At 34.2% G+C, this 11,549-nt stretch overlaps 1 protein-coding gene across 1 annotated transcript; it reads right to left on the bottom strand.

The window, feature by feature from the left end:
* Positions 1 to 9,486: 9,486 nt before the first annotated feature.
* On the bottom strand, positions 9,487 to 11,226 carry LOC129941196 (uncharacterized). The gene has a single exon (XM_056049771.1). The coding sequence runs from the start codon at positions 11,212 to 11,214 to the stop codon at positions 9,487 to 9,489; it is 1,728 nt and encodes a 575-aa protein (XP_055905746.1). The 5' UTR covers positions 11,215 to 11,226.
* Between the last annotated feature and the right edge of the window lie 323 nt (positions 11,227 to 11,549).

The following is an 11,549-nucleotide window of genomic DNA, read 5'->3' as shown; positions in this document are numbered from 1 at the left end:
ATTTCCTATATACACAAATACAATTTCGATTATTGAAATTAATTTGAAGTCAATATTTTCCATTACCCGTGTCTTGTTGGAAAATCTATCAAAAGAGTATTTTTAAGGCTGTGTTCGTTGAGTAGTTGTGCGTTTGGAATCATGGGTTTTCCATTGGGGAAAAAATCAATCTGTTATTGTTGATATTACTTAATTTTGTTAATGAAAATGGACTAACTGGTCTTATTTTGCAAGAAATAACAATAGAAAAGATAATTAAGTTTTGCTATGTTTCCACCAAAGGTTTATCTCAGTTAAAATTAAATAAATCTTTTTGGTGTTTCCACCGCACAAGATGATTTAAAATGATTAAGTTTAACAGCACTCTCTAAAATGCAAATGGTGCTTCCATGTTTCTTATAGTGAGATAGTTTGATTCGTGTTAAACAATGAAGAACTAAATAGCTTAGCACCATATAAGAATATATATATATTCAAACAAAACTATATTTGTACACGAACATGCAAATAAAGAGACCGTAATGCATTATCTGTGAAACCAACTCATCCACACAGGTTTTCTTCATAAATTTTTCTCGACTTTGATCTCTGACCGGAATCCAATCGAATCATGCTCATTTAAACTCGATTCAGATATATATAGAATTAAGGCGAGCTTTAAGCTCTTTAAGCATTTTCTACTGTACTATTTATAGATTGTCAAAAAAACACGGATATTGTTCACGAGATATCGAGAACCGAACATAAATTTAAGTTTTTAATAAAAAAACGGACTGTTGGATTTTCATAAACAAATTATTTAATGTCGAAAACAATATTTTTTGTGAGATAAAAATAGTTTGAGGCCAATATTTTTAATTTTTGAGGAGATATTTGAGTCCCAAATTACTCAAACCTCAATTTTTACAAACTGTAGTAATGTTTTGTTTAAGTTCTTATTTTTTTTTAAAAAAACTTTTAGTTTAATTTTGTTTTCAAAATTTTACTTACGTTGGTATTTTTAAAAGATAAAATAAGTTTAAATCTAACATCTCACATTTTTGAAAATATATTTGAGCCGAAAATCTATCTATACCAACTTTAAGTAATATTTTGTTAAGGTTTTTTTTTATAAAAAAACTGAAAATTCGATTTTTCTCAAAACTTTGCCAGATGTTAAAAACGTTGTTTTCATTGTACAAAATTATTTTGGAGATATAATCATTTTTTGTTCGTAAAGTTTTCGAGGTGCCAAATATTTTTTTTTTCAGTTTTTTTGATTTCTTAAAAAAAATGTTAATTGCATTTTTTGCCAAAAATATATTTGTTTGATATCACGTTACAATAAATAATATACAATTGTAACGAGTAATTCAAGTCTCAAGCATTATTGGTCTCTGAGATATTTAGAGTTAACCAAAATGTTCAACTTTTTTTATAAATTGCTATGGTAAAAAAAATACGCACGCAATTTTTCTGCATTATGATATTCAGTATAAAAAAATTTATTTGAAGTCAATATCTCTACTGTTTCTTGAGCTATGTATGACGAACAAAAATTTGCGAACGTACGGATGAAAAATCTTTTTTTTCGACTCTAGGGACCTTGAAACGTCGAGAAATGTAAACAAATGGGAAGTTAAAAGGTCACTGTTAGGTGCACTCTCTGGTCCGAAGGTGTGATTGGACCTTAATTATTCGAAAACGGCGTTATGGTCATATTATAACCGGCTTTTTTTGCCTTCTATTGAAGAATACTACTTAAAGAATATGTGGTTTCAACAAAACGTTGCCGTATGCCACACAACTCGAATAAGATGAATATGGCTTTATTGCAAGAGAAATTTCCTGGCCGCGTTATTTCTCGTGGTGGCGATATCAACTGGCCACTAAGGTCAGGTGATTTGACTTCGCTGGAATTTTTTTTATAAGACTACGCGAAAGACCGGGTTTATGCAGATAAACCTTTAACTCTTGAGCACTTAAAACCACCATCGTCAAGTTATGGCTGTGATAGATAGACTATGTGTCAAAAAGTGGTCGATAATTACCTCAAATAAATCGATGCTTGGAACGATTCGGGAGGTCATTCAAATGATAATAATAACGATAATAACGAACAAAAATATTTTATATGTGTTTTTATTTACGTTTACTTTTGAAACCGCAAAAAGGGTAACCCTGCATATTTTGATAATTTTTGCACGACGAATTTAGAAGTTTAGAGCAATAATGGACTGAAGAACTAAAAGTTGAGCGAGTCGTGTTTTTTGCATTTCCATCAACATTTGTCATTCAATAAAATCTAAGTGAAAGTTAAATTCAAATTTCGGTTTCTAAATTAACTCTAAAAACTGACTCCAAAACTTATTTTTTCAAAACCATAAAAGCAATAAACTCAAACTTCGTATAAGTCAAACCAATACAAATTTTCTAAGTAAGAATCTTAAATTGTTAAAACTGTATCTAGAAGATAAAGATTTGTTCTTTGCAAAATCATCATGACATTTTTTTAAAACATCGTGTTTGTTTATTTTTATAATTTTTTTGAGAGACATGTTTTAAAAACCAAATGTGATGGATAAATTAGGAGACAGTTTAATTTGATGAGTTTTTGAGTTACACCTAAACTTAGTATTTACATTTAACAAAGAATCAAAAAATTAATGAGACATAAAAACACCATAAATATTTGTCTTTAATTCATCTGAGCTTGCTTATTTTAAAAACTTTCCACACAAAATTATTCAATATATTTGCCTTATAAGTTTCAAAAGGATGATATACGAATTTATAAAATTTTTCTACAAATATAGGAACAAAGGAAGATATGATGTATAAGCTTATATTTATACTCGATTTCAATTTTCCATGATTAATAGGTTTGAGCTAAGCCATTTTCCTCTCGAACCCATCTTTCTTTTCAATTTCTATTTTGAATTGAATTTTACTTGAATAAATGACATGATGGAAATAAAAAGTTCAAAAGTTCCTGCTGCCTAACGTTTTTCTGATGTGTGTCCTTCGCATAGTCGCTCATCAATATCGAAGCCGATGGCAGATTTAAAAAAATTCCGATGATATATTGAAAGCTTACGCGAATTGAAAAGTTTGTCAGGCACATTTTTATCCTTGTTTTGTAATTTGTTATTGTCATGTAAAACAAAATAACATATTGGGCTTAGAATAAATCGATATTTCAAATTCCACCACCAACCGAACTGAAAGGACGACCAGGACCACCATCCTTCTGTGAAATTGAAAATCCGCATTTGTCAATTTTCTTTCGGAAGGTAAAGCTTATAAAAAATTAAATAAAAAATTGTTTTAGCACACGTGTGTTGTTCATGAAAAATTTGTATGTTTAATTAATTTTGTTTGGATATATTTTCTTTGTGGATGGAAATATTTTGTTTAAACAAAAATATCGTTGGTGAACAAAAATATGGTTTACCTATGGAAAGAATTTTGTATTTCTATAAATGAATCACTTCGACAAAATCACGAAGAGAACGATATGCATTTTTATTTGAACGCCCATTTTCATAATAAGCTTGAGTAACAGTAACGCATTGTTTATATTGTGTAGCCATGGTTAAAATCGAGTAAGTCTCAAAATTGTTAAGTTTTAAATGAAACGCAGACAAAAATTTAACGTTTATGTGAAGTTCCCTTTTACTTTCTCTTTCGGTCTACCGAACATTATTGTTGGTGAATTAGATTTATCGAATTGGTTTTTAAACAATGAAACGTGTTCCACAGGTTAGTGTTTTTAGTCCTTTACTTTTTGCTTTATTTTTTAATGATATTTGTTATACATTTAGAGAAGGGCATTCCTTCTATCGAGAACACGAGATACATGTGAAAATCCTAATCCACGCTAACGACTTATTATAACTGTCTAAATGTCTAACAACCTTTTCACCCTACAATGCCAATTCAAAAAAGGGAATACCTTTTTTGAGAAATGAGGGTTAGTTGTTAATAAAATAAACACTAAAGTCATGATTTAAAGCTTGCCAAATGAGAAGGCAGACTGAACAAAATTGGTCTTTTACTAATGTGGATATTGAAATAGTAGAAGAATTTAAGTGTTTTGCGCCTAATTTGAATTTATCGAAACATATAGGAACAAAAAATAAATATAGGCAAACTAGCTCCGAGGATAATGTAGCCTGAGTTTTGCAAGCTGGGACATCGACTTCAAGCCAGAATAGCGTGTTTTTCACGCAACGGTCGAAACATGTATGTACTTTATTTACCAGGTTTTTGGTTATCTATTCTAGGAGGTGTTTGAAACGTTCCCGAGATATTTCTATAAAACTTTGCTATATATGTAAAATCTTATATAATACTACTTAATATTAAATTTCTGTGAGCCGACAATGGTTAGTTAATAAGCTTGATGAAAAAAGGAGGTAAAAGTCTTTCACAAGTCTATCATGGTAATACTTATGCAAATAAAATAGTTCAATCTCAAGAAGTTCATCTATCACTAGTGGAGTATGTCACTGTAAAAATAGATAAAAAGATCAACCAGCATTTATCTAGAGCAACTTCTTCATCGTTTAGAAGTGCAATGCTGTTCGAAAAATGTTGGTCAAACATTTTATTACCCTTTTCGAGATCAGTTCTTGGAATTTGGGATTGCTACAGGATTTTTCTTCGACTAGGTAGCAACATCTCATTCAAATATTTTATAAAAGTTGATGTTATTATCAATAAAAGCTGCATTTGGCTCGTGATAGAAGTGGAATACCAACCTAAGTGATTTTGTGGACAAAAATGGTAAAAAAATAGTTCGGAACATAAAGCCAATATTTTGTGTCTGTCACGTCTCAATTGGACAGTACGTCAAATTTCTAAGAGACTGAATATTGCTCAACAAACTGTGGCATGGAATTTGCGAAGTAACTTGAGACTGGGACTACTAGCAAAAAAAAAAAAAACTTAGGGAGGCTAAAAAATACGTCCCACAGTGGAAGATCGTTTTTTGGTGTTGTACAGCCGTCGGCATCCGTTCAGGACTTAAGTGGACCTTAAAAACGTTCTGTGTCAAGCTACAGGCAAAGTAATTTCGTCTAGTTCAGTGAGAAAAAGGCTCGTGAAAGCTGGACTTAGAGCACTCAAGCCGGTACTGAAGCAGGATTTTCCAAAAAGAGTCAAAGAAAAACGATTGCTCTGACCGCAGTTGCACCTAAATTGGAGTCAAGACATGTGGAACAATGTCATCTTTTCGGACGAAAAGAAATTCAAGCTCCATGTTGGAGATAGGAGGATCCTTGCGCGAAGAAAACCGAAAGAAAGACTAAGCTCTCATTGCATTTTGCGGTTGTGTGTGATGGTGTGCAGATGCTTCACTGGTGATGGAAAAGATAGAATGACCTTTCTAAAATCCAAAGTCAATGCAAAAGTTTACCTTCGAGTCCTGGAGAACGTATTGGAGCGTTTTTGGGCAGTTTAATTTTTTAAATAGGACAATGCTGCTTGTCATACAGCCAAAATTGTAAGTATGAACTTTTATTTGGACCATGACCGACTTTTTTTAGTTCTAAGGTTAAAAAGTATTGCGAAGAAAATAATATCGATGAATTAAGTTGGCCTCCCTACAGTCAAGATCTTAATTTAATTGAGAATATTTGGTCTGTAATGAAACTTGAGGTTGCGTAAAAGCGTCCAGAGTCAGTTGATGAATTAAAAAAAAATTCTTACCCGGATCTGGAACCTATCTCATTCAATGTCTTGCTGATATGCAGCCGTAATAAAGTTCAACTAAGTACTATTTGGATACAACTTATTTCTGAGAAGCACTTTTTGCTCCCGTGACCATTTTAGAAAAAAATCAACATTCTTATTGTATCATAAAACGATTTGAACCGCATAGTAAAACAAAATCTTATCGTCATTATTATTATGTAATTTCAACAAATTTGACAAAATTCGAAAAAAAATTAAAAAAAAAAACGTCTGACCACCAGTTTTTGAACGTCACTGTACACTACCGACCATTAGGATGAGGCCACATAGTTTGAAATTGATTGTCGCTTCTTATAGCTGTTCAAATGGTAGACATGTGCATTCAAGAGGACACAAGCGACCACAATTTTTTGTCAAAGACCTCTGTCTATCAACTCCTACTCTTAACTATCCGTAGTGAACATTGGGTGCCTACTTCCTCAACTGGAGATTAGGTTCTAACCCCAGTGGAAAGTTGTTGGGGGCAGCAAACGGGAGAGAGGGGAGAGGTGTTTCCGCTTAGGCACCTCTCCTTATCCAGACGGTAGCGGATGAATTCTCGAGATGGAATCAACGGTGGCGTCTACAGTTCCAGTAAGGTTGAACTACTTAGTGAACAACTTACAGGCCTTCTTCGACATATTCGGAGTCCAGGCCTGTAAGCAGCGGTTTATCCGGCTCCCCGTCCTTGGAGTTATACTAAGGATCTGGTCCTCTAGGTTGGGGGTTTTGCCGTCGGGGTGACTTCCTGGCCACGTAAAAAAAACCTTAGTTGCGAAGCATCAACAAGCCTCGGATACGGACGGATTTACTGTTGATAACCCAAGCTAATGAAATAAGGACAACGATTTTCGGATGTGTGCGTGGAATGTTAAGTCCCTTAACAGAGCAAGTGCAGCCGAACAACTAGCGGAAGCCCGAAACTGTTGCAAGGCAGATATAACCGCCATCCAAGAAGTGCGATGGGATGGACCGAGCAGACTCAAACTAAAAGTCTGCGATGTATACTACGGCGCCTGCTACCGAGAACAAAGACGATCTAGAATGCACGCTGCTTTATCAAGATCAGAAAATATATCACCGATGCATTTGATGTCAAAAAAGGTTTTAGATAAGGCGATGCACTGTCATGCGACTTCTTCAACATCGTTCTGGAAAGAATTGTGCAAAACTCAACACTAAAAGCACAATCTTCCAAAAGTCCATCCAATTACTCGGATACGCAGATGAGATGATATTGACATAATTGGAAGATCAAAGCGTGATGTCAATGGAGCATTTTTGAGCATTGCGAAGAAAGCGAATAAGACGGGTCTAGTGGTCAATGAGGGCAATACCAAGTAGATGCTGTCATCAAAAAAGGGCATTGAACAACGACGTCTTGGACGTAACGTAACCATGGACAGCTATAACTTTGAGGTAGTTAAGGACTTTGTCTACCTAGGCACCGCTATTAACACAGACAACGACACCAGCTTTAAAATCAAACGAAGAATAACTCTTGCAAATCTTTGGTTCTTTGGACTTAGAAGCCAATTGCGCAGTAAAGTCCTATCTCGAGCATCTTAAATCACCATCTATAAGAAACTCATCATCCTGGTTCTCATTTAAGGCGCTGAGGCTTGGACCCTGTCAAAGAAAGATGAGAGCGTCTTAGGATGCTTCGAGAGAAAAATTCTTCGGGTGATTTTTGGTCCCGTACGCATAGATGGAGAATGGAGGAGAAGATATAACGATGAACTGGCTGTACAGCGGCACTGACCTAGTTAGCAGAATTAAAGTCCAACGGCTTATATGGCTAGGTCATGTAGAGCGAATGGACATCAACGCTCCAGCCCGGAAGGTCTTCAAATCCAATCCCGAGGGACGGCGCTGTAGAGGAAGACCGCGATTCAGGTAGCGCACTCAGGTGGGTGGAGACCTCAATTAACTTGGCGTGCGAAACTGGAGACAGCTAGCTATGGAACGAGCTGGCTTGAGACGTATGTTGGTTGAGGCCCAGATCCACTCCGGACTGTAGCGCCACCTTAAGTAAGTAAGGAAGTGTTGTACCCGGAAAGTTTTACTACCATAAAGGGAAAATTAGAAACGAGCGTTGAAACTTTTCAATATCTAATAATGAACTACTAAAAAAGCGTATACAAAACTGCTCTACTTGAATGAAACCATTGCGAATATTTTCATGAATTAGTTTCTAAGATCGATCTACTAAGAACTTTTGTATAGAATATCCTAGAGATTTTTTCAAAAAAAAAAAATATTTTAATTTAATTTCAAACACAAATGGGATCTGGAAAGACTTTAAAAGCTACGGAAAGAGCAAAAATAGATGCTCTAAAGGATTTCCGAATCTCAATACGTCTAATAGCAAGCAAGAAAGTTGTAAGGAATCATATTGCTGACCCAAAAAAAATGTGAGACGAATCAAAAAGGTTACAAGCCAGAAACCAGATCATCTTGAGAGCAGCGGATAATTCTACGACTCTACCAACGAATTTAAAAAAGGGATACTATCCAGAGAATTAAACTTTAAAATAAATCTGTCTTGAGATAAGTTCACAACATCAGTGGAATTTTGCAAAAGAATATGTTACTTTGTAGCAGTGAATGAAAGCGCGTTGTCTTTTCGGGTGAAACAAAGTTTAACCTTGATGGCCAGTTGGCTACAACTTGTATTCCCATTATTTGATAAAGAATGAACTTATTTTGGAAAGACATCATAGCCGAACAACTATTAAATCGGTTATGTCCAAAATGACGAGGGTTGTTGGAAGTTGAATTTATTCAGAACACGTAAAACTTTTGCCATGGCCCCTTTCTTCAGAGCACTTACATTATTGAAAATGTTTGGCCATTTCTTTTTTATAAAGTTTACGAAGTTGTCAGACAATTCGAAGATAAAGATACCTCAATCGAAGCTTTGGTGGGTCGAAATTCCCTGCGATTAATTAAGAAATTAAAGTTTTCTATTCCAAACCGTCTTAAAGATGTTATATTCTAAAATGGTGGACACAGTCATTTCCAACGTAAAAAACGTTGTTAAACAATAAAATGTAAATATTTCATTTATAAGAAACTAAATCTTTTGAAAATTTCCCAAAATAAGAACTAAGATTTGTTTTCATTTTTTTAATAGTATCTAGAATCAAAATATCTTCGAGACTTTAAAATGTTTTTTAAATTTAAAAAAGTTAACAACGTAGGGAACTAAAGAGTTCATGAACAAAAAATATCGATCCAATTATTTGATCCAAGACGTGAGATTTGATAGTAAATAGCGTCTTTGTGTAACAATTTTTTACTTATAACTGCTTGTGAAAACATCTAGCCAAATACAAAATGTTTTAAATAATTACTAAATTTTGCAACGCTTTTTTTGAACACTTTTCTTATTAATTATTGGGTTTTAGGGAACCATATTTTATTTTGCCCAGTGTCCTACCTGTTCAGCTCAAGCTATGACTCTTTTAACCAATACGGACTTCCGAATTGACAGACATTCATTCTAAAATAAGTCGGAAGCGCTGGCATTTTACAACTGTCCGACTTAACTGTCATTTGAAGTGTCATAATATTAGTTGAATGCTTGATATTTAGAATAATGGTCCTTTGTCCTTCTTTAGAATATAACAACCTTTAGAATTTACTGAAAATGTTAAACTTTATTGTGCTAAATGACATCAAATTCAATCTATCGTTATAACATACAATTTCACAAGTCAATTTTTAAGCTTTACTGAAACTTTTCAAGACCAGTCCAAGAAAGCAATTTTATAAAATATTTTTTTTTAAACACCAGGTGTAAAATAGTTCCAGTATAAAAACCACCGTCGCCATAAACAATCCAATCCTTAAACATTTCCAAGCAAAATGCAAATGACGTAAATTCAATTGAACACAATGATTTCCAACATCGTTATTATCATCTTTTTTCGTGTACATATTCAATCTATAATTAGCGGCCTTTGCTTGATAAATAACATCCGAATCCCACTTCTGAATTAATCCGGTTTGCCATATTTCGACAATGAAATTATTTAAAATTTCTTTAAATGGCGAATGAAACGGCAACACGAATCCTATGAAATAGCTATTGACAGTTTGTTGAGCTCTACGAAATAAACTTTTTCTGTACGAAGATTGAAGACCGATATAAAATTTACACCTATCATCTTCTATGATGTAGGCAAAGTTGTTGTCTCGCATCGACACAAGCTTGGGGATAAATAAGGTTGGATGGATTGGTAAAATTATTTGCGTCAAGCCCAGAGGTAAAGGGTCGTCTTTTATGCTATCCCATCGATAACTTGAAATCATAACAGAGATTCTGTGGTCCATCAGATCTTGGACGGTGTCAAACTGTTTGATCGAGATGTAAACTGTCAAATAGGATTGGAAATAAGATAAGAACATTGTTCCCATGATGAACGCAAACAGTAGAACCAGCAAGTGAAGCCGGTAGTAAAGCGGCTCTACTGGTCTTTCGGTTGGTGCACTTAGCATTGTAAGATAGGTGAAACTGAAGCTTGACCAAAAATCCACACCTTTATCTGTGAATAAATCGAGCAGGACCTTGGCAATAACAATAAAAACAAATGACACTCCAATTGCCGTCCATGTTGTTGTCGAGAAGGGCCTCAGAAAGTACTCACTTGGATGAAGGAATCCATTGTACGGAACCATTATTACAGTTTTCTCAACTATGACAGGATAACTCATCTCAAGTTGTTTACCCGGAAAAAAAGAATTCATGCTAATGTCGACCTCTTCATTAAGAGTTGCATTGAATACAGCATCCAAATCAAACCGACTTGAATTGTTTATCAACATTTCTTCAAAACTTGAGTTGTGTTTTCTTAAGAACTGTAGAAATATTTGTCCAAACCTTCCAGCTATACGTTTTTCACCGCTTTTAGTTGGATACCAAAAAGCTCTTGGGAGATCTATCTGAACTGTGGTTCGCACAGCAAAGCCATTTAGATCTTTTAAAGCATCCGGCAGATAACAACTACCTTGCAATAGTTCTTGAATTGGATGGTCAGCAAAGGGCATGTAGGCATAAGATGAGGAATTTGCAATAATTCCGAAGATTCGTCTGAATTTATGTATCGTAAAGAATTCAAAGTACTGACGCAAGATATCTAAGTTTTCAGCTGCAACTATTACAAACTTTCGAACTGGAATGTTTTTGATAGCACTTTGCAGTGCTTGGGAACTGTTGTGGCTTTCAGCATCGTCAGGAACTTGGTAAACTATGATAACATTATTTGACTGTCCAGGTCGGCTAAGTGCTTCAGAAGAATCGAAGATGGATGCTGGAATGATGGTATTAGCTCTCATAAATTCCGTCAGAAATTCACTTTCAGCTTCGATGAAGAAAACTGTGGCTGTATCACTTTTTCCATGAATTTGGATTATCAACTCACGAAGTTTGAGGTTATAATTGGAAAGAATAATTTTCAAAATCAATATAAATGTGAAGGATTTAAAAGTTAACATATTATTCACGAGTCTTTCCCAAATGGAAAGTAAAATAATACTAAATTTTCAAATTGATTCTGATGCAACCGTAGGAAGTCGTATTTTGAGTTATTGATTGCTTTTGATGACAAGTTTTGTCTGTAATAAGCAATTAAAGCAGACATTAAATAATAATTATGTGTAGTAAAATTGCTTCTTCCATTGAATTGAAAAATAAAAAGATTTGATGTTGGTTTTTATTATATAACTGTAAAGAGGAATACTATGTTCGTGTTGATATTTTGTATATAGATTTTCCATACAAATAATGGTGGCGCTTATTTGTGCAAACAGAAGAAAGGAGTTTTATATTG

Source organism: Eupeodes corollae, chromosome 1, assembly GCF_945859685.1.
Source record: "Eupeodes corollae chromosome 1, idEupCoro1.1, whole genome shotgun sequence".
NCBI classification, from domain to species: Eukaryota; Metazoa; Arthropoda; class Insecta; order Diptera; family Syrphidae; genus Eupeodes; species Eupeodes corollae.
The sequence above is the reverse complement of the archived record's forward strand: the minus strand, read 5'-3'. Positions and strand labels throughout refer to the sequence as shown.

Coding starts and splice junctions, on each gene's coding strand:
- LOC129941196 (XM_056049771.1), bottom strand. CDS start 11,214: ATGTTAACTTTTAAATCCTTCACATTTATATTGATTTTGAAAATTATT.